General features: G+C 37.8%; 1 protein-coding gene across 2 annotated transcripts in view; it reads left to right on the top strand.

Moving 5' to 3' along the window:
• Positions 1 to 23,723, top strand: part of ETFA (electron transfer flavoprotein subunit alpha) — a 78,208-nt gene extending 54,485 nt beyond the window's left edge. For both annotated transcript variants that reach the window (XM_047074738.1, XM_047074739.1), the window contains exons 10-12: positions 8,245 to 8,310; positions 16,261 to 16,341; positions 23,419 to 23,723. In XM_047074738.1, coding sequence (XP_046930694.1) covers positions 8,245 to 8,310; positions 16,261 to 16,341; positions 23,419 to 23,457 — 186 coding nt within the window. In that variant the 3' untranslated portion in view covers positions 23,458 to 23,723. The remainder of the gene's footprint in view (positions 1 to 8,244; positions 8,311 to 16,260; positions 16,342 to 23,418) is intronic.
• The last annotated feature ends 577 nt before the right edge of the window (positions 23,724 to 24,300 follow it).

Genomic DNA, 24,300 nt, shown 5'->3' with positions numbered 1-24,300 from the left:
TGGTGAATCTACTTCTCAGAGATATTCATTATTTGCTATGATAAATTCCATTTAATTCCTAACATGGCATTTGTCCTCTGTTTGTGTGTTGTGTTTTAGCTGTAACAGTTGCTGTTTAAGGTAATGCCTCTGTAGTCTTCTAAATAAGAAGGTTGAGAAAGCATTTGTTATCTTGTAAAACTGTTGTCCTGTCTGCGACAGTCTTAGGGGTATTGTTTTTGAGCACGTAATATTGGATCTCTGAACTCTAGAATTGCTTTTATCTTCCTTCCCTAGCTCTGGAAAAGGAGACTGTTGGTAGAAAAGAAGTTTTAAACCTGATTTTTATTTTTTTTATTTTATTTTATTTTATTTTATTTTATTTTATTTTATTTTATTTTTTTCAACGTTTATTTATTTTTGGGACAGAGAGAGACAGAGCATGAATGGGCGAGGGGCAGAGAGAGAGGGAGACACAGAATCGGAAACAGGCTCCAGGCTCTGAGCCATCAGCCCAGAGCCCGACGCGGGGCTCAAACTCACAGACCGCAAGATCGTGACCTGGCGGAAGTCGGACGCTTAACCGACTGCGCCACCCAGGCGCCCCTAAACCTGATTTTTAAAGAGATGAAGCAAGGGTGCCTTTGTGGCTCAATAGGTTGAGCGTCCGACTTTGGCTCCCGTCATGAACTTGCAGTGCGTGAGTTTGAGCCCCGTGTTGGTCTCTGTGCTGACAACTCAGAGCCTGGAGCCTGCTTTGGATTCTGTGTCTCCCTCTCCCTCTGTTCCTCCCCCCTTGGCACTCTGACTCTCTCAAAAATAAATAAAGATTTTTAAAAAATTATTTTTAATTTGCTTAAAAAAAATAAAGAGATGAAGCAATGTTGGCTCAGCTTCTCTGCTCTGAAAGCTTTTAATTAAACTAATATATTCTTATTTTGTATAAACAAAAAAGTAAATGTTTACACCTTTCCTTTCTACTTTTTTTAAAGTAAAGCAGATCTGAAGTTGCTATAGGCAGAATACTGCCCAATTCCAGGAAAAAGTGAATGTATGAGTTTATATCATAAAACTCATGTAATTTCAATTTCATATATATATGTTTTACATAGCCAATATGGGTCTTGGTATTGAAACTGGGGAATGTATCTCTCTATATTAAGATTGTGTTCGAATTTTGCAAAGAAATTTACCCCAACTTTCTAAACCAGTCTAGGAAGTTGGGCGAATTTCTAGCTTTACAGCTAGTGCTAAATGCAATAAAGAAACTAATAGGTATCAATGAAAAGAAATTTTTCCAATACATTATCCCAGAAGAATTGTATCAAATTAATAACTTCCTTGAGATGCTGGTAGTTGCCGCTTTAAAGTGGAATTTAGGGGTGCCTGGGTGGCTGAGTCAATTGACTCTTGATTTTGACTCAGAGCATGATCCCAGTGTCATGGGATTGAGCCCTGCATCAGGTTCCATGCTGTGCATGGAGCCTGCCTGAGACTCTCTCTCTCTCTCTGCCCCTCTCCCCCACTCTCTCTCTCTCTCAAAATAAAAAAAATAATAAAAAGTAAAGTGGAATTTAGGTAATAGTTGGCTCTCCTTTGCCTTCTACTTTAGAGATTTAGTGATCATTTAGTAATAATAACATTAATAATAACACCAAACATAGTTTGAACACTATACATGCACTGTGTTATTTAATAATCACAACAGTTGTATTAGCTGCAGTTATTTATCTCCATTTTGCACATGAGGGGATTGAGATTTTGAGAGGTTAAATAATTTGCCTGAAAACAGATGGTAGGGAAGAGTTAAGATCTGAACCCATCTCTCCCTGATCTTTCTTATTTAGTTATATTAGTGATTGAATAAATGTAGTGGTTTTGTGTTGTGTATTTACGCATTTCAACTTTCTTGAGTTGAGATCTTAGCTCATTAATTTTCTATCCTTGTTTCCTAATATAAAAAATTTTTTAAGTTATAAATTGTTTTTTGTTTTTGGTTTTTTGTATTACTTTAGCTACATCCTACAGGTGCTGATATACTTTGCCCTTTTTTGGTGTTTTGTTCCAAGTATTGTGTGTGTGTGTGTGTGTGTGTGTGTGTGTGTGTGTGTGTGTTTATTTTATTTATTTGTTTTGAGAGGGAAAGAGAGTGGGGAAGGGAAAGAGAGAGAATCCCAAGCGGTCTCCCTGCTGTCAGTGCAGAGGCTGATACAGGGCTTGAACTCATGAACCATGAGATCATGACCTGAACTGAAATGAAGAGTCAGGTGTGGGGCACCTGGGTGGCTCAGTTGGTTAAGCGTCCAACTTCAGCTCAGGTCATGATCTCATGGTTCATGGGTTTGAGCCCAGCATCTGGCTCTGTGCTGATAGCCTAGAGCCTGCCTTGAAATCTCCCTCTCTCTCCCTCTCTCTCTCTCTCTCTCTCTCTCTCTCTCTCTCTGCCCTCCTCCACTTGTGCTGTCTCTCAAAAATAAATAAGCATTAAAGAAAAAAAATTTTAAGAGTCAGGTGCTCAGCTGACTGAGCCACCCAAGCTCCCCTTGTTCCAAGTATTTTTAAATTTCTATTTAAACATTTTTTTAAAAACTCAGATTATTTAGATACTTTTTTTTGGAAAAGTATGAGTTTTTAAGGATAGATTTTTTAGGTCCTTCTAGAGTTTTAAGAAATACATTACTTATGAGAGGACAAAACTTGATAGTTTCTTTTCAGAATAAAAATTAACTGTATTAAGCCAGTAGTTTTCGTGTGCTTTTGGTTTTCCTGTAATAGTCCACACTACCTGAAATTTGATGGACTTTTGTCATCATTTATGACACTATTGGCTGCTCTTTTGTTTAATCTTGATGCCTCTCATGCTGGTCTTCAGCTTTGTTATACAACTGACTTTTCCTTTTCTTTCTCTTTCAAAGTTTAAAACAACCTATAAATGCTCTTATTCTGAGCCAATACAAGCAAAGCAGACACGTGAAACTAAAGTCGTTTTATCTGTAGCTCTCCTTTCAGACCATGTGCTACAGTACCTTTGTAGAGTGTACAAGAAAGTTCTTTAGCTTATTCTAAAATTATCTTGGATCTGTGCTATCCAGTACGGTAACCACTAAACTACATGTGGCTATTGGACACATGAAATGTAAATTAGTCTGAATTGAGATTATTATTAAAATTAATTTCACCTGTTTTTTACTTTATTTAATGTGGCTAATAGAAATTTTGAAATTAAATATGTGGCTCACACTATGTATCTTTTTTGGATTTAACAACATTAGACAAAAATTGGCGTTAGACAAAAATCACAATGTGTAAGTCAGAGACCACTTTCTCCTTAGCTTCTGCACTAAAATCCTCTGGAGAGTAGGACTCCGATAACACCCCTTGAATTCCAGGTTTCCTGCACAAGGTTTGGGTTAAGCAGGAGTGATGTTAGTACATTCTTTCTGAAGAAAGTAACTGAAATTCAAATAATCTACCAGAGAATATTCTGGCCATGTTGATTCCACAGGTTGGTTAGATTTCTGTAAAAGTATTTTAAGACTGCATTGTAGTCATCTTTCTGTTTATCAGACATGCAGGTTTATCAGTAAGCTAGGACCAGTAAAACTTGCATTTAATAGCTTATTTTGTCTGAAGGACTAAGGGAGCCAGAGTAGATGGGATAAGCTGCAAAAGTGGGCTCCTGTTGGGCAGAAGATAGAATTGACTACAGAGCAGTGTCATCCCCTGACCTTTTCATTTCTCAGTGGCAGATACTGAAAGCATTTGCACAAGAGACCAGAGCTCTGTCATACTTTGATGTTTTTTCCCTTAGCTTGGATTATAGATTTTTATTACTTTACCTTAACCTATGTTGCTAGACTGTGAGCTTCTTGAGGACATGGGACAAAGAATCATAGTTGTCTTTATAGCCCCTATAAAGTATAACAGCAGTATCAACAACTATGAAGTCTTAGTTAACTCTCAACTTTTTAGTCTCTCAACTTTTTCCTGTTATGGCATACTTAGAAAATTACAGTATTTGTACCACAGAGAATTTTGGCTTCCCTGTGCTTCTAGTCTATACAACTTTTTTGTATGAATTAGGAGAAAAGTACCCCTTTCTCAAGTTACTTTACCGCCATCTGTTGGAAAATTATTGTAATAAATATGCAGTTCTGTAATGACTATAAGTGATGGCTCCCTCCAGAGCTGTTCCGTGTACATAGTACATAGTACATAGTATATAGTACATAGTTGCTCAGCTGTACATAGTAGCCTTGAGATTACCTCAGGAGCCCACCTGGCCAATGAGTGGGCTGAGAAAATCAATATTTGAGCATACCTGAAGGCACATCAGTGTCTTGGGAAACTAGATACTATGCCAAGGACTGAAGCCTCACAGTACCCTTTGAAGTAGGGTTCTTATAATTCCAGTTTTTCAGGTGAGCAAGCTGGGGCATAGAGGCTAAATAGCGGGCCCACAGTCACAGGTCTACCAGGTGGCTGAACTGGAATTTAAACCTAGGCAATGAAATTCTAGAGCCTAGGTTCTTAATCATAGTGATATACTCCTCTTGTAAACCTTTGTTAAACCACACTGGATGCAGCACTTTCCAAGCCCTATTCCTGTTTTCATCTCAGCCCACTGTAAGGTATTTTAGAGCCCTGCCCCTGAATTCTTTTGTTGAGCCTGTAGCTGTAGTCTTTTTTAGGTTTTGACAAGAGAAGAGTAATTTGTGCTTTCTCCTACTGGTCCTTGTTTCTGTTGAAGTGAATGCCATCCCTTCTTTCTATTTCAGAATAACCTCTGGTCCTCTTACCACCCTGGTGGCTTTCTTTTTTCCCACAGTCCCATCCCCATTCTTCATTTGCAGAATGACCATCCCAAACTGCTGCCAGCTCATGTAGGTTGATCTAGTCTCACTTCTAGATTCTCTCCCTTTGTTAAGGCTGCTAGGATTTTATCTCCAGAACTACCCCTCCCTACTTCTGTGTCTGTTCCTTTCTTTAATCCTACCTTTTTTTGAACCCTTAATTGCTGTTCTTCCCTCCAAGTCACCTCTCATTTTCTCTCCAAACTATCTTACTTACTATCTGATTTTAGAAGGAAAGTGCCTCAGGGCAGGGATTGCCTTGTTATGTTGTGAAGCAGTGTCTAAAGTGCTCCATAAATTAGCATCTGTGGAGAGTTTTATACATACTAATTATTATTATTGAAATACAGAAATGCTTTCTGAGCCATGAGGAAGCATCCTAAGATAATAGTCTAATTGCCTGTACATGTTTTTTAAAAAAGAAGAAAAAAGTCTCTCTTCCTGCCTCAGAGAGCTATCAGATCTCAGAACAGAAGCCCAAATCCCAGGACTCTTTCTGGTTATTATTTCAATGCTTTTATATTTATTCAGAGAACCATGTTTGTAAGACAGTAAAATAAGATCCCGTTGGTCATGTGAACCTATTTGGACCACTTATACTGGTCAGAGAGGCAGGAATGGCCCCTTGGTTTGCTTTGGCCCAGAATCTTTTATTTCCTTTGTGACATTTATGGTTAAAGTCAATGGTATTCATATCTCATGGGGTTTAAAGTAAATTTCATTTATATTTATGTAGATGTTTACTGCCAGGATGATCATTTTTTATTAGCATTTTATGATGCAAATGGAGAAGCTTTTAAGACTTGTTGAATTTTAATGTAGACATGTATGTTAGAAGGACTCATTTACAGAATTATTGATCCTTTACAATGCTTGCTTTGAGAATACACTTGGAAGAGTGGTTAGTGAGACAGTTTTCTATCTGTACGTTTGTCTTTCTAAATAACTTGCTTTATAAATCTTATTGTCCTGGTTTTCCTGAATGTGAGATTTATTAGTAAGTGTATTTTGATTAACAATTTAATGAATGATCTTTTGTGAAAAAAATGCTAGTCAAAATAAACTGAAATGGTGTTAAAATTATCATTTGAAGTTACCTGTAAATCTTAAATAAAAAAGTGGTGCTTTTTCAAAGAAAAGAAGCTTGTTGATCACTCCATGCCTGATCATATATTATACATATATATCTAAATGAGATATATACATCACATATATATGAGATGTATATATCTCATCTATATCTATATCTGTATCTATCTGTATAGATAGATTGTTGGGATTGGGATTGTTTTTTATCCTTTCCCATACATTTTACTTCCTGCAGCCTAAGACAGTCTTTTAGGCCAAATTGCACTTACTTATCTTTTTTTTTTTTTTTTAATTTTTTTTTCAACGTTTATTTATTTTTTGGGACAGAAAGAGACAGAGCATGAACGGGGGAGGGGCAGAGAGAGAGGGAGACACAGAATCGGAAACAGGCTCCAGGCTCTGAGCCATCAGCCCAGAGCCTGACGCGGGGCTCGAACTCACGGACCGTGAGATCGTGACCTGGCTGAAGTCGGACGCTTAACCGACTGCGCCACCCAGGCGCCCCGCACTTACTTATCTTTATAGAGCAAGCTGAATTGGGAAACAAGCCCACATAATTTTTAGATGATTTAACTTACTTTGGGGATTAAGTTGTTTCCTTTTACAGGGTACACAGTGGTACCTTGCTGCTCTAGAAGCAGTTGGACAATTTATGCCTTTAAAGATAAGACCTGGGGGATATACCATCCCCTGGCCTGGTCCTGCTGGAAAGAGTTAATAGATTTCAAGCTGCATAAGAGCTTATGGATCATCTATTCTAGTAGTTCTTAGCTCTGGCTGCACATTAGAGTATCCTGTGGAGCTTTTTTAAGAAGCTCTAGTGTTGGGGCTGTACCCCTTCTGTTTGCAATTGGGGAAACTGAGAGAGGGAGAAATTGGCTTGTATCCAGCCACATACCACACACGCTTAGGTATTATGAAAAATCCTTATTCTCAGATCTTAGTTGAAATGCTGTCACATTTTGGAGTGAGCAGTTATTAAATTAGATCATAAGCAGTGCAGAAAACAGGGTGGGACCACCTGACACTGTCATTGACTTTGAAGTGTCTACCCAGTAATAAAACATATAAAAATAAAAAGCTACCTTCAGTGCCTTCCACCTTAATCATATTGAGGAGAGTCTTTACTGTCAGTTGTGATGAAACCATAGTGTCAATCTGTTTACATAGTGGGTGAACCCCCCTACCCAAGGTAGGACTTGCTAGTTCAGTTTAGGTGTGGGGAAAAGCTTTTCAGTTAAAGCTTTAATTATATCCAATAGATAGAATGGAGCAGCTAAGCTCTTTTAATTAAGCACTGATTAAATTGGTTTTCCATGATAGTTTTAATTTTCAAACATGGACACTTTAAATTTTTTAGATAAGGGGACAGAGAGCAGCAGTCAGTTATCATTTTCTTTATTACTTCAGTTATTACTGGGGGTGAGGGGTTAGGAGGAGACACAAATACTGTCATCAACATTTACTTAGAAACTACAGTCTGGGGGCCCTTTTATTAAGTGCTAGAAATACAAAGGTTACGCCTATGCCTTCAAGAAGTTTATATTCCTTACTTAGGGAGACTGTGTGTGCGTGTACACATGCATATGTGTCTGTTAGAACCTCTTGAGGCTGATTTGTAGTTTTGGTTTTTCTGAATATGAAGTCTAATAAATATATCCTAATTATCATTTTTAACAAATTTCTTTTTATGAGAAGCCAGACAAATAAGTCAAAATATATTTTAGTATGTGTTTATATGTTAATGTACATTGTGTGTATATTGTGAATGGGTATATACAGAATGATGAGTTAAAGTGTGATTATCTAAAAGTAGCCCAGGGACGCCTGAGTGGCTCAGTCGGTTAAGCGCCTGACCTTTGGTTTTGGCTCAGGTCATGATCTCGTGGTTTCGGGAGTTCAAGCCCTGTGTCTGGCTCTGCGCTGGCAGTGTGATCCTGCTTGGGTTTCTCTTTGCCCTTCCTCTACTCGCGCTTTCTGTAAATGAATGAATAAATAAATAGCCTAGACAAAAAGTGCTACCTCACAGGAAATTGTGAGATTAAGTGAAACAGGTGATGTAAAATGCTTAATATAGTGGTTGGCACATATTTAATGCTCATAGATTCTCATTATCCACATGTTTATTATTCAGAGGAAAAAGAAGACTATGGATTAGGGAGATCAGGGAAGGAGGTAAGCATAATTTAAGTAATACATATTGCATCTTTTCTATTTAAAGTATCTTCAGTCTGAGACCTGAATTGCTAATAGCACATACTGTGGAAGATACAATATAATATATATAAGTATGTATTAATGATAATGGTCTCTTTTGTTTCAGGAGCTTTATATTGCTGTAGGAATATCTGGAGCCATCCAACATTTAGCTGGGATGAAAGACAGCAAGGTAACTACACAATAATAATGATCCTAAAAGAAAGATTTTTATATTTTAAAATTTTGGTTTCACTCTGTTTCCATATAGTTATACAGTGTATGTAAGTTCAGCCATTCAGATTAACATTTCTTTCAGGAACTGAAAGAAGTACAAGCTGGTGTTCACTGATTGAAGGTGTACCATTGGTAGGAAAGGCAGTGCCATGTCAGGAAAAAAAAGTGTGACCCTGAGTCCCAGCTTTGCTACTAGCTTACCACATGATGTGTCCTGTCTGCACCTCTGTTCTTTGCCTAACACAGGTGTTGGTTGATGATGTCTGAGGTCCCTTTCAGCTCTGAAATTAGTGGATAGAAAATTTAGGGTGAAAACAGCTTGATGAGGTTCTGACCATCTAACTAGTTTATGAGATTTCTCATCCCTGATTCTCTATCTGCTTTACCCTGGTCCCCTAAAAGTCCCACCCTCATATGTCAGCACAGCTCCTCTTCTCAGGCTGTTACTAAAGTGTGACGGACACATTTGGAGTTGGAGCATCTTAATATCTGAGTAATTGTTAAAAATACAGGATGTAGAGGAAACACTTGATTTTAAATTGTTGCTTGGACTATATCGGGAAGTCCTGTGTAATGACTCTGTGAACATATATTTCAGAATATGACACATTAATTCATGCATACGAATGTACAGTTTGAATTATGAACTTAGTCTTTCATGAAGACAGAGATGCTTCTGACACTCTGGCTTTTATGCATTCAGATGGAAGTTTGATATAAAAGGTAATAAAACTTTTAACAGGTTTAACTTCTAACTTGAAAAAAAATGCATCCACTACCTCCTTGTAACCTCTAAATGAATTGGCCCAAAACCAGTCAGATTTCACAGTTGGATGGCAGGTTTCTTTACTGAGATATGAAAACAAGCAGTGCCAATGGGGAAAATGTTATTGCTGCATTAAAGAAAAAAAAAAAAACACTCTAGTACAGTAACCTTAAAAAATACTTTTAGCTGGGCCAGTTCAGACATATCTAATTCTGCTTCTCTAAAATAAAAGATTCTTCCTGCCAAGAAGTTCCTGGTAAAAATTGTCATCCCATGCCAGCAGGACTAGCTTGCAGGAGAGATGGAGTAGCTAGTATATGTTAAAGCAAAAAGGGAACAATTGAAGTAAGGAGACCAGTGTTCGGGAACAATCTATAAGAAGAAATTTGAGCCAAGAGTTTGTCTGTTTATGCAGTCAACAAATATTTATTAAGCACTTAGTTTGTACCAGATGCTGGGGATGCTTAAATGAAAAAGGCATAGCCCTTGTCATCAGTGCCTTATGTGGGAAACACAACAAATTTTGGTTAAGGTCAAAAATGGGATATTAGAGTAATTGGTTTATATCTGATAATCACATTGCATACAAGCTACAGTTTTAATTAGCATCATGGTATAGTTTAGAGAATATGAGACTTGGTCGTTATATCAAATGAGTCAATGTAATGAAAGCACTTTTTGAACTATATATGTATTAATTTCATTGAATACAATCTGTGCTTTAAAAGTTGTGTAAGGAAGGGGAGCATTCTTAAATACTTTAGTGGTTCCTTGCCCACAGTTGTGTGCTCTTGCTTTAAAAATAACTGCTATACAGTAGGAATGAAAAAGCTTTCAGATGATTAAACTGTCAGATGTTTGACTAGGTGGCCTCCAGGAAAATCATTAACCATCATTAATTAAATAAATCTCTGCTAGTTGCTGTGAAGCAGGCTTACATATTCCCAGAAGAGAAACACCTCCATACAAATCAAATGCTTGTGATTCAAAATGTTAGTCCTTGTGACTTTGGATTTAAGGTTCATATTGAAACCATCATTTATTGTCTTTGACCACACATGTTTCTCTGGAATAGTAGTTACCTGGACTGCACTGTGCTCTAATCTCGGATATTCTGGAATATTTTCATCTCTTTGAGGGACCCTAGAGGAATTACACATATGTCATAGAGCCTATATTTTAAGCCAGCCTATATATCAAAGTTCTTCTAAAATGTGTTCCAGCTGTTTTCATGTGATAGAGTAATAGGCATTAGAAACTTAATTTTACTTCTAGAGAAATGAATTATTATAATCTATTAAAATAACACCACATTAGGGGCGCCTGGGTAGCTCAGTCGGTTAAGTCTCCACCTCTTGATTTCCACTCGGGTCATGATCTCTCCATTTGTGATATTGAGCCCTGCATCAGGCTCCTTGATGATTTTATTTTATTATATTGGCTTCTTGGGATTCTCTCTCTTCCCCTCCCCCACATGCACATATTCTCTAAATAAATAAACATTTTTTTTAAAAACATTTTTTTAAAGCAAAAATAACACCACATTAGAATCAAATATTAGAGTCAATACTTTACTTATTTTGAGAGTGAGTGCACACGTGTACACGTGTGCATGAGTGCAGAGAGAGGGATACACAGAATCAAGCAGGCTCTGGGCTGCCACTGCAGAGCCCCATGTGAGGCTGGAACTCACAAACTGTGAGATGATGACCTGGAGCCAGTATCAAGAGTTGGACGCTTAACCGACCGAGTCACCCAGGTGCCCCTAGAGTCAAAACTTTAATTGCAGTGGTGTTAGAAGCACCTATGGAGAATACCAAACACTTTGTAACATATACGTAAATCTGTTATTAATAAATTGGATAATTGGTAAATGCAGCACCTTTTTGTGTGACTATTTCTTCTTAATCTGTTACTAATTGGTCATTATAATCCTTCATGTTAAAAATTCTTGTAGGAGATAAGAGGACCTTTTGGTAGTTCTTGTAGGAGACATAGTAATTTATTATATTATATTTGCTGCATACCTAAGGACTTAAACCTTTTTGTTTTAAAGTTCCTTACTAACAGGCTGACTAGATAACTTCTATATTGTAATAAAGACCCAGGATAATAATTTAAAAATAGTAAGTGGAATGCAGTATATGGAAGATAAATAGTTTGAGCTACAAACTATATGAATTAGGGTGTGGATTTGTTCTGGTTTTGTTTTTGTCTTTTTTTTAAGTTGAAATCCAACATTTAAAATCACAAGTTTAGGAGCACCTGGGTGGTTCAGTTGGTTAAGCGTCTGACTCTTGATTTCGGCTCAGGTTTGATTTCACAGTTGTGAGATCAAGTCCTGCATCCAACTCTGTGCTGAGCATGGAGCCTGCTTGAGATTCTCTCTCTCTCTCTGTCCTTCCCAGACATGCACATGTGCACATGCTCTCTCTCTTTCAAAAATAAAAAAACCCTGCATTTAAATTTATATATTGTTAACAGGACATAGAAGATATTAATCATTTTATAAGTGAAATAAGCTAAAGGTTGACTAATCATAATAAATATCTAATGATTTAATAAAGTAGACTTCTAACTATCATATTGAATAAAACACACCAAATATAAGGTACTTAATTTTTCATTCAAAGGTTTTATTCAGTGTATCTAAAGTTTTTTGATAAACTGCAGAACTTTTCAGTTACCTTTTGTTTAAGTCAGATTATTGAGGTATAATTTATATATAGTAAAATTCAACTTTTTTTTTTTTTAATTTTTTTTTTTTCAACGTTTATTTTTATTTTTGGGACAGAGAGAGACAGAGCATGAACGGGGGAGGGGCAGAGAGAGAGGGAGACACAGAATCTGAAACAGGCTCCAGGCTCTGAGCCATCAGCCCAGAGCCCGACGCGGGGCTCGAACTCACGGACCGCGAGATCGTGACCTGGCTGAAGTCGGACGCTTAACCGACTGCGCCACCCAGGCGCCCCAAAATTCAACTTTTTAAGTGTACTCTACTTAAAACAAAATTCTGTGGTAAAATACACATAAAATTTACTATCTTTACCTTTTTTAAGTGTAGAATTAAAAATTGTGTACACATTGTCAGTGATATTAAATTATTCATAATGTTGTGCAACCATCACCACCATCCAATTCCAGAATTCTTTTCATCTTGTAAAATGAAACTGTGTACCCATTAAACAATAAGTTCCTAATTTCCCCCCATACCTCCCACCTCCTGGTAACCACAGTTGTTATACTTTCTGTCTCTATGATTTTGACTATTCTGAGTACCTCAGATAAGTGGAATCATCACATATATTTGTCTTATTGTGACTGGCTTACTTCACTTAGCGTGTGTTGTTAGTGTTCATCCATGGTGTAGCATATGTCAGAATTTGCTCCTTTTCTGGGCTGAATAATATTCTGTTGTATCTGTATAACACATTTGGCTTATGTATTTATCCGTTGATGGACACTTGGGTTGCTTCCATATTTAGGTATTGCAAATAATGCTACTGTGAACATGGGTGTGCAAATATGTCTTTGAGCCCTGTTTTAATTTCTTTTCAGCATATACCCAGAAAGTGGTATTGCTGGATCACATGGCAGTTCTACTTTTACTTTTCTAAGGAACTGCCATAATGTTTTCCACAGTGGTTGTACATTTCACATTCCCACCAATGGTGTACAAGAGCTCCAATTTTCCACATTCTTGCCAATACTTGTGGCTATATATATTTTTTAATAGTAGCCATTCTAATGAGTGTGAGGTGATACCTCATTGTAGTTTTGATTTGCATTTCCCTAGTGATCAGTAATGTGGAACGCCTTTTCATGTGCTTATTTGGCTATTTATGTATCTTCTTTGGAGAAGTGGTTATTCAGGTTGTCTTTTTAGGCTTATTTGGGGGTTTTTTTGTTCAGCTTAGAAGTTTTATTAAAAAATATTCTGTATATTAATCCCTTTTCCAATGTATGATTTGCAAATATTTCTCCCTTTCTCTGGATTGATTTTTTACTGTTTATAGTGTCTTTTGATTCACAACATTTAAAAATTCCCATGAAGTTCAGTTTGTCTTTTTTTCTATTATTGCTTATATGTTTGATGGACTATCCAAGAAATTATTGTCAAAAACAATGTCATGCAGCCTTTCCTCTGTGTTTTCTTCTAAGAGTTTTATAGTTTTAGTTAGGTCTTATGCTTAAATCTTTGATCCATTTTGAGTTACTTTTTGTTTTGGTATTAAGTGTCCCAACTTTATCGAGTTTTCCCAAAACCATTTGTTGTAAAGGCTCTCCTTCTGCATTCAGTGGTCTTGACACTCTTGTCAAAAATCGTTTGACCATATATGTGAGTGTCTATTTCAGAGCTCTCTCTATTCTATCCCGTCTGTCTGTATGTGTGTCTTTATGCCAGTACCACACTGTTTTAATTACTGTAGCTTTGTAGTAAGTTTTGAAATCAGGAAGTATGGATCCTCCATCTTTGCTCTTTTTCTAGATTGTTTTAGCTATTCAGTGTCCCTTGAGATTCCATATGAATTTTAGGATAGGTTTTTTTAATTTCTGCAAAAAGAATGTCATTGGAAGGACAGTTTTGATGGATATAAAATTTGGGATCAACAATTTTTTTTCTTTTAGCATTTTGAATATATCAATCAGCTCACTGCCTTCTGGTCTCCAATATTTCTGATGAGAAATCTGCCAATATTGAGGATCCCTTGTATGTAATGAGTCTCATGTCCCTGTTTTCAAGATTCTGTTTTTATCTTTGGCTTTTGAAAGTTTGACTATAATGTGTCTTGTGTGGGTCTCTTTGAATTCATCTTTCTTGGAGTTTGTTGAACATCTTGGATGTTTATATTAATGTCCTTCATCAAATTTAGGAAGTTTTCAGCCACTGTTTCTTCAATTCTTTCTGCCTCTTTTTCTTTCTTCTGGGTCTCCCACAATACATATTTTTGTTTGCTTGTTGTCGGCCCACAGGACCCTTCACTTTTCTTTAATCTTTTTCTTTCTATTCTAAGGACTTGATAATTTTCATTGTCCTACTTTCTTTTTAAAAAAATTTTTTTAAATGTTTATTTGTTTTTAGAGAGACAGAGTGCAAGTGGGGGAGGGGACAGAGAGAGAGGGAGACACAGAATCCAAAGCAGGCTCCAGACTCTGAGCTGTCAGCACAGCCCGATGCAGGGCTCAAACCCACAAACTGTGAGATCATGACCTGAGCCAAAGTTGGATGCTTAATTGACTGAGCCGCCTAGGCGCCCCTCCATTGTCCTACTTTCAGGTTTGCTGATTCTGTCTTCTGCTTGTTCAGATCTGCGTTTGAGTCTCTCCAGTGAATTTGTATTTCAGTTATTATATTTTACATCTCCAGAATTTTCTTTTTGGTTTCTCTTTAAATTTCGCCTCTTTTTTGATATTTCCATTTTGTTCATATATTGCTAGCTTGACTTCCTCCACATCTTTATGATTCTTTGAGCATCTTTAAAATGGTTGTTTTAAAGTCTTTCTATGGTAGGGCTGCCTTTGGATCTTTTTCTTTAAAAAAATTTTTTTTAATGTTTATTTTTTGAGAGAGAGACAGAGCATGAGCGGGGGAGGAGCAGAGAGAGAGAGGGAGACACAGAATCTGAAGCAGGCTCCAGGCTCTAAGCTGTCAGTACAGAGCCTGACACCAGGCTCGAACTCACCAACCATGAGATCATGACCTAAGCTGAAGTCGGACACCCGGATGACTAAGCTAGCCAGGCACCCCGGATCTTTTTCATAGGCAATTTCTATTGATTTTATTTTATTTCTTTTGCCTTTGAATGGAATTTTCCTTGATTTTTTTTTCCTGTTTCTTAGTATGCCTTGTGATTTTGTTGTTGTTGTTGAAAACTGGATATTTAAATCTGATAATACGGTATTCCTGTTAATCAGATTCTCCTCCTTTCCCAGGGTTTGCTGTTTGGTTTTTTTTTTTTTTTAAATTTTTTAACATTTATTTATTTTTGAGACAGAGAGAGACAGAGCATGAATGGGGGAGGGTCAGAGAGAGAGGGAGACACAGAATCCAAAACAGGCTCCAGGCTCTGAGCTGTCAGCACAGAGCCCGATGCGGGGCTTGAACTCAGCGGGGCTTGAACTCAGCGGGGCTTGAACTCAGCGGGGCTTGAACTCACGGACCGGACCATGAGATCATGACCTGAGCTGAAGTCAGACGCTTAACAGACTGAGCCACCCAGGCGCCCCACTGTTTGTTTTTATTTATCGTTCTTTTTTTATTGTTGTAGGCTCTTTGCCAAAGATTAACCTGAGGTATAAACTTAAGGTCTTTTTGTGTCCTTTCTCAGCCTGAATGTGTGGCCAATTTGTAATTTTCCCTGTATCAGCAGTTGCTTTTGAGAAAAAGAGAACAATGAAGGGAAGCAGAAGAAGTGCTTTAAGGTTTTAAATCCCCTGGAGGTAACTTTAGCCAGAGTAGGGGAGGGACTTGCAACAGTGGGGAAGTGCAACAGCAATGGCCATCCTCCTCTTTGTATGCATCTCTTTGATCAGAAACAGCAGTCAGTAACCAAAGCACTGGTCCCCCAGTAGTTGGGGGACAAGAGTTCTTTTTGCCCACTCTTGTTCCTGCAGGCTGTGTGCAAGCTGCTCCAGGAATATGTGCACAGCTGCTTGCCACTGGGGGTGGGGACTGTTACTGCACTAAAGAGCTGCAGTTTACTTTGCAAGCCATGCCCTGGAAGTTGCAAGCTCCAAGAGTTCCAAAATGGTTACATTAGACAGATTCTGCCAGTGCAGTTGTTAACAGTCTAGATGGGGAGACAGATTGCTGATGCTTCCTACTTTGCCATCTTCCCAGAATCCTCTCCTCTGATTTATTACTTCCTAAAATATTTTCTTTCCATAAGTCAAAGAAGAACTTAGAAAAATAATGGTTTAAAATCTTTTAAAATACTGTGATGGGCTAGTGGGGAGTGGGAGATAATTTTGTTATGTGCCAACCCAGAAATTTATAAATTTACAATATTGGCACAAATGAATCAGATTAATCTTATTTGGTAGACATTTTTAACCATATAAATTTGTTGTTGGGAATGTTAAAATACAGCCATCAATCTATATGTTTTCTTGATAAAGGCCAAACTCTTTATTTCACAGACAATTGTGGCTATTAACAAAGACCCAGAAGCTCCAATTTTTCAAGTGGCAGATTACGGAATAGTCGCTGATTTATTTAAGGTAAGCTGGCCATCAGAGAGGTGGCTGTTACCTAGCTTGTCATCCAAGAAGAACCTTTTAGAGTTGGTAGAAAAGAGGCTATTATAGGAAAATCTTATATGTGTGTGTACTGTGTGTCTTTATATATTAATACATTTACCAGTTTTGAGCTACTTAAAATGAAGTTGTCCTGATAAATACATGACATTTATATAAAGTGTTATAACTTTCCCTTTAAGAGGGAGTCCATTGGGGCCATTTCTGTTTTTCATACTAACTTTTCCTCCCACTGGTATATCTTAGTGGTCAAATGACTGCCGTTAATTACTGTTCTTACGGGGGCGCCTGGTTGGCTCAGTGGGTTAAGCTTCCAAATCCTGATTTCAGCTCAGATCATGATCTTATGGTTCCTGAGTTCGAGCCCCACATAGGGCCCTGCGCTGGTGGTACAGAGCCTGCTTGGGATTCTTTCTCTCCAGTCTCTCTCTCTGCCCCTACCCCGCCTGCTCTCGCTTTCAAAATAAATAAACTTTAAAAAAAGAAAAAAAGAGGTAATCCATATTGTCTTTAAAATATCCACATGACTTTTGGCATCTCGTGTGCATAGTTAGTACACAATGTGAAGTGATTCAGGTAATTATAACCTAGAATCGTATTTGACAGGTACCTTAAAGAAATTCACATCAAATACCCTCATTCAGAAATTTGCCAACAATGCTACAGCTTTTCAGGGAAAGAGGGGGCATTCAAGTCCATTTTATCTGACTCAACAAGTATGCTCTGCTTGAGAGTTAAAGGCCTTCCTAACCTGATAATTGTAGGGGAGAACACTTATTTCCCACTCTTCATAGTCTTCACTGTTTTGAGTGTTCTTTCCACCCTGCCACCACCCCTGTAGTTACCCTACCCATGAGTGAAATTACTTTAGTGATATTGATGTGCACCTGATACTCATTTGGCCACATTTAAAGGTGATAGCTCATGCAAGGCCTAACTGCTTTTTGTCCCTCAGGGCCTGCCTACAAACTTCTAGGTTGCCTAGAAGTGCAGAAAGCATTCATGCGGGCATTGAGGCTCTGAAAGTAGCATCTAGCCCAGGGAGAAGTCGGTTTGCTAGAGTGAGGAACCCCTTGCACAGAATTACAGTGAGCTACCGTGGGCCTTAATAGAGAGGCTGCAGCCTGAGAATAGAGCCAGGGTGGTCCTCTTGGCAAGAGGATTGGCCCATTACCACGGCTCCACTAACAGTGTATATGATCCAGAAAAACTAATGAGTGTATTTTGAGAACACATCTAAACTGTGAAGTATGTGTTCATAGGGCATCCTTCACCTCAGGAGCACCCCCCACCCCATCCCTCAAAGGGCCTGTATCTTGCCCTGGAAGAGTACAGCCCCACTTCAGTGATCCTGGGGTCCTATAATTGAAATTTAGGATTTAGGTAGTTCTTCTGCAATTGTTACTTGGCCCAGCTGTGTAAGAACAATATATATAAGTTTTAAGTTTATTATGTTGAGAGAGAGAGAGAGCTAGCACGCACATGAGTGGGTGAGCAGGGGAAGGGCAGAGAAAGAGGGAGAGTCCCAAGCGCAGAGCCCGACGTGGGGGTCAACCTCACAAACCGTGAGATCATGACTTGAGCTGAAATCAAGAGTCCGATTCCTAACCAACTGAGCCACCCAGGAGCCCCTGTAAGAACAGTAATTAATGGCAGTCATTTGACCACTAAGATCTGCCAGTTGGAGGAAAAGTTAGTGTGAAAAACAGAAATTTTTTGTATCTCTGTACAAGGATAACTTTGTTCAAGTACCAAGCATTTAGCTCCAGTGAGAAGGGGTAGAGGGGTAAAGACCTTTTAAATAAAAAATATGAAATTAAACACTTCTGAACCCTATCCATGTATTGTGTTGACACATTTGCAAACAGACATCTACTGTAGTTTGCCTTTTATTTTTCTTCAAGAGAATATTTTAATAAATTTGCAAGTTGTTTTGTTTATGTTTTTCTGTTAGCGTATTGTATATTGCAACCTACAGACAGGGCTTACTTGATAAATGGATGAAGTATTAGTTGGAAATTTGTGATGTTTATACGGTGGACACCTGCCTTGGGGCAGGAGCATCTTTGTAGCAATTACTGATGGAATGGTATCACACACACTGTGCTTCTTGCATTTAGGGGAGCTCCCAGGTTTGACATGAGAGAGAGACAGAGAGGTATGTGAGCGAGTGAGAGCGTGTGTGTGCTGAGAGAGGTATCTTGTTGAGAGTCCTAAGATAGTAGAAGTGGAAAGGGACCTCAAGAATCATTCAGTTAGACGATTTCCAACTGGAGATTCTCAAGCTGTTCTTGGTGTTTTAAGAAGCCTACATTTGATAATGTGTTTGGACTAAGACCTAACGTTTGTTTGCTTTTAGCTAGAATTATGTTAAGTTAGTGATTATCTCATCCTGCTCTGAAGTTCTGAAGCACAGTTATATATACCTTTAATTAATATAAAGGGAGGAAAGTTAATCCTTTAAAAAGCAGTCTGATTAGATTATAAAATATCAAAAATATTGCTTGGGGGGCACCTAGCTGGCTTGGTTGGTAGAGCATGTGACTCTTGATCTCGGGATTGTAAGTTCAAGCCCCATGTTGGGTATAGAAATGACTTAAAAATAAAATCTTTAAAAAAAAATTACTGCTTGAGTTGCAGCTTCCCATTAGCTACTACATGTATAACACAAATGAGTCATGTTCTTTTTTAAATTGTCTATGTCCCAAAGAGATGTGATTTGGGGAAGTTATTCTGCAAGTTTTTGGTACAACTAAAGCTCCTGATTCCATCCTTTCACTCATCACCCTGCCTTCCCATCTCATCAGGGACTGCCAGGTGGTTCACCACTACTGCTCTTTAATAAATCGCAGTAAAAAAGACTGCACCTTTGGCAGACTCTGGGAACTTAGACAGTATCCATCAGATTGTTTTGTCAGTTGAAATCAGAATGAGTATAATATAGATGAATATTGTAGTAATTCTGACCGAAGAGTGGACAAGGTAGTATAGTGATTATACTCTTCAGGGTCACCCTCTGTCTTTTAAAAATCAAATATTTAAAGGTATAACAATACATAAAAGTACAATTATGCAAAATATGAGTGAGTGAGAGCATAATCTATTTCAGATTAAGACTTTAAAGAAAATACTGTAAGTCAGGGGTGCCTGCCTAGCTCAATTGGGAGAGCATGCAGATCTTGATCTCAGGGTTGTAAGTTCAAGCCCCAAGTCAGGCGTAGAGATTACTTAAAAAAATAAAATCTTAAAAAAATATATCATAAGTCAAATAATAGTTATGTAAAAAGGACTTTTTTAGACTAAATTTCTGTGTAAAAATTTTAAATTTCAAACTATCACACATAGCATGACTAATAATTCTCCAAGTGATACGGTATCCACCAAACTTCATGTCTGGAGTAAATGTAAATGTAAATTTATTCTTTAATATTTATTGTTTTATTTCACCCTTCAGTAATCATGAGTTAGAGATGACAAGTTGTTTTTTTCTTAATATAAGAAAAATAATATGGTACAGTAGTTAAGAGCTTTAATTCAGATTCTGTCTTGGCCACATACTAGTTAAATTATCTTGGCCAATTAATTTTTCTGAATGTAAGCTTCCTCAAAAGTAATATAAATAATATACTACCTACCTTACATGGTTGTATTGAAAGTTAAATGAGATTATGCTGTACCTAGTACAGTCTTGGTTAAATATTAGCCTACCTGTTTGTATTTCTTTTCATAATAGGTACATAATAGGTGTTCAATAAATGGTAAATATTATAATCGGAGTCAGAGCGACAGAGCACAGGACACCACCTGACTGGTGGTTGTTGTTGTTTTTAAAAGCTTTCCTGAAATTTAATTCACAAATCATAAAGTTCACCCTTTTAAAATGCAAAGTTCAGTGAGTTTTAGTATATTCAGAGTTATGCAACCATTAGCTATTTAATTCCAGAACATTTTCTTCACACTGAGAAGAAACCCCATACCCATTTGCAGTCACTCCCTGTTCTGCACTCTCCCCAGCCCCTGGCAACAACTAACCTGTTTTGTGTTTCTATGGATTTGCCAATCCTGGACATTTCATATAAATAGAATCATGTAATATATGGGCTTTCTGTGGTTGGCTTCTTAGCATAATGTTTTCAAGATTCATCTGTGTTGTCTCCTATATCAGCACTTTCGTTTCCTTTTAGTGCAAAATAATATCCATTGTGTGGATATGCCTCATTTTGTTTATGCATTAATCATTTGATGGACATTTGAGTTTCTACTCTTTGGCTATTATAAATGCTACTGTGAGCATTTAAGCTTTTATACATACATATATGTTTTTATCTTGTTTGGGTATATATCTAGGAATGGAATTTCTGGGTCCCTTGAAAACTCTATTTTTAGCATTTTGAAGAACTGTCAGATTGTTTTCCAAAGTGGCTGCCCCATTTTACATTTCCACCAATAATGTATATGAAGGCTCCAATTTCTCCATACACTCACTAACACTTCTTACTATCCCATCTTTTTTGTTATAGACTTCCTAATGGGTATGAAATGGTAACTTGTTGTGGTCTTGATTTGTATTTCCTTGATAGCTAATGATGATGAGCATTTCTTCATGTCTTTATTGACCATTTATAATGTATTTTCTTTGGAGATATGTCTGTGCAAATCCTTTGCCCATTTTAAAGTTGTGTTATTTGTCTTTTTGTAGTTGAGTTATAAGAGTTCTTTATATATTCTGGATATAAGTTCTTTATTAGGTATATGATTTGCAAATATTTTCTTCCATTCTGTGGGTTGACTTTTCCTTTTTTCTCTCTCCCTCTTTCTTCTCTTTTCTTTTCTTTTGCAATTTACTTATTTATTTTTATTACTGGCTTTATTAAATGAGTCATGAATCAGGCAGCATCCCATCTAACAAGTAGAGGGGAGCTCCTGTCTTTTCACTTTCTCGGTGTCCTTTGACGCATACAGGTTTACATTTTGTTGAAGTCCAGTTTATTTTTTCTTTTATTGCTTGTCCTTTAGTAGGTGTCATATATGTGAAACTTTTGTCTAATCCAGTACAATGATTATAGGCCTACAAATATCTGTTCTAAGTCCCCACTTTGATTTCCTTTGGGTATATACCTTTGAATTGCTGGATAATGTGGTAATTCTGTGTTTAGCTTTTCAAAGAATCTCCAAGCTGCTTTCTCTAGTGGCTGCACCACTTTACATTCAGCAGTGTGCAAATGTTCTAGTTTCTCCACATCTTTGTTAACAGCTGTTACTTTTCTTTTTTAAATATTTTAAGACAGAGAGAGAGAGAGAGCATAAGGGGGGATGGGGGAGAGAGAGAGGGAGACACAGAATCCAAAGCAGTCTCCAGGCTCTGAGCTGTCAGCACAGAGCTCGACGTGGCGCTCAAACTCATGAACTGTGAGGTCATGACCTGAGATGAAGTCAGATGCTTAACCGACTGAGCCACCCAAGCACCCCAGAATATCTTATTTTAAATGTAAATTTATTTTCATTTAGTCTTACTGAATAGAGAGCTGCCTCTACAGTATCTAAAATAAAAATAAGAATCCGGATCTTTGAGTTTGCTCAGGCTATAAGATAGTCAGTGAACCGGAGTTGGCATTTTCTTTTCCCTAAGTAAGGCATTGTGTGGTATGCCTGGAAAGTCTGAGGTTGATCTAATAAAAAAGGATATAGATGATGGACAAAGTCCTCTTAACCCTATTTTGGGTAGTGTGGCAGGGAGACGTTCTGTAAGGTTTTTAAAAATTGTGTGTTCTAACTCAGGTTAAATGTTTCATTTAAAAGAAGTTGTTGGGCTCTAGCCTATTTTTCATGAAACACGTCGGTCCCATGTGAGGCTTGTTTAGCATGTCATCTGTGTGACTGGCATAAGCTCATGGTCTCTCCACCGAGGAAAGCTGGGACAAGTGGTGCCAGCACCTAATGCTGCCCCTGAGCTAATGCCTGCTGGCTCCATGGTAAACATGGGCCTTTTAACAGGCTGGAGACAAAGTGACATTCGGAAGAAACAACATGTCGACAATTTCCTTAATAAATTTTGTACGAACACATTATTTCCACCTAATGGAAATGTAGCTCTCTTAAATAATTGAGAGGCTATATTCATCAGTGGCGAGTTCAACTGGGATCTCTCTGAGCTAGGACAGTCGACAGCCCCATGGAAGACTGGGTAATTGATGTTTTACACAAGTGGCTCGGCTAGTTTTCAGGTGGGCTCCGTGTGACCCTCCCCTGCAGTCCCCACTCACAGCCTCCTCTTGTCCAGGCTGAAAGCAGCTTCACACTGAAAATTCCAGTTGCAGCCCCTGAACTGCCAAGACTAAGGGTTAGTAATTAATCCATTTTAAAATGGGAGCCAACTCCGTCAGTTTTCCTTCACTGTGGTTTCTTATTTTGTCTGTTGACCAGACATGGCATTAGCACAACCTTTATTTTCATAAAGAATGGTGAAATTGAATGTTCAGCGTGCAGTCTGTTTTTAAGTGCAGAAAGATAGTAACTTGTGCTGAAGAAAGAACTGTAGTGTTTGTGGAAGGAAAGATGAGTGAGCAAACGAACAATGAGAAAACAAGTGCTAGGGGGGCCAGCAAGAGTCATGACTAAGGAAGAGACTTTGGTATGGACTTTGAAGGAAAGGCCAGAGTACAATAAGGGAAGGAAGAATGCCCAGAAAACATGAAGGTAAAAAATACACATTACTCTCCTCACAAAAGAAAAATTGGACTCCTGTTTCTGTGGTGCCTTTGTAAGGTTTGTGGTTGTGTCAGAAAGGTTCCTAGGCAGTGCGTGGGCCAGTGGTCCTGCCAGCCGTGTGTCTGGGTGGTTTCTCCCTGCAAACGTGTATAGTCTTCCCACAGATGGGAGGGAGGCCACCCAAGGGGGGAGTTGGGTGGGGGAGGGGCACCTCGTGCCTCAGCGGTGATGCGCGTGGCTTCTTTTGGCCTCCGTGTACTTCTTAAGGAGCTATGACTGTAGCACACTAAAGGCTCAAATTGCTTAATTACTTTTATTTTTTTTAATTTGCAGGTAGTTCCTGAAATGACTGAGCTGCTGAAGAAAAAATGAGTTACCATATTTCAAGAAGGAATATATGTCAAAGTATTCAGTTGAAGTAGAAATTCATGGCTAGTATAATCAAAAGTATGAAGAGCTAAATATCGTAATTTAAGAAAAAATTCTCACAGATGCCAGAATGCTTTTTTATGAGCCTGTTATTATATTTCTTTTTAATTATTTGTGGTTCCAAACAATTACTTTTTGAAATTTTCTAATTCTGTAATAAAATATGTAATAATAAAACATTTCCACAGCTTTAAAACTACTACTAGAAATATGCCTAGCTTCATAAAGAAAAAAAACTGAAGAAAATGAGTAAAAATTGATTTTTTCTTTGCCTGTCTTGTTCATGGAGGACTCTGGGTTTTATGCAAGATTATAAAAACGAATGCTCCCACCAGACTAATCATCTTAATATGATTATTGAGAGAAGGGAACTAGATTGGCAAGTTCAGCTAAAAAAGCATGAATATTATCTTAAATATATTCCAGTCTTCAGAAAACCATAACTAATATGACAAAAGCAGATCTGATAAACCTGAATCTACTGAATATATTTAGTTGGCTTAAGTTAAATTTAATTTTCCATTTCATTTTAAAGTTTTGTCAGCTTATAGAGGAATTTGTGTCTATAAAGAAGAGGGGAATGGAGAAGGAGGGGCTGCTTTGCCACAATATGGCCTCTTTTGTTAACAGATAGTTTGATGTTATGTTTAAATTCCTGCTCAGAGATTGCTTTGGCTTTTCTCTGGCCCTCCTGATGCTTCCTTTGGGTTCTCTTAGGAAGCAGCCAGGCATGGGAGATGGCCACACTTGCGGTTGCCTCTGGCACTCTCACTCTGCCCCCTAGGG

The sequence above is a fragment of the Lynx rufus genome, unplaced genomic scaffold, assembly GCF_022079265.1.
Source record: "Lynx rufus isolate CCGP_SWC_20201006 ecotype Redwood Valley unplaced genomic scaffold, mLynRuf1.p SCAF_13, whole genome shotgun sequence".
Lineage (NCBI taxonomy): Eukaryota > Metazoa > Chordata > Mammalia > Carnivora > Felidae > Lynx > Lynx rufus.
Note: the sequence above shows the minus strand (reverse complement) of the source record. Positions and strands in the feature narration are given on the sequence as shown.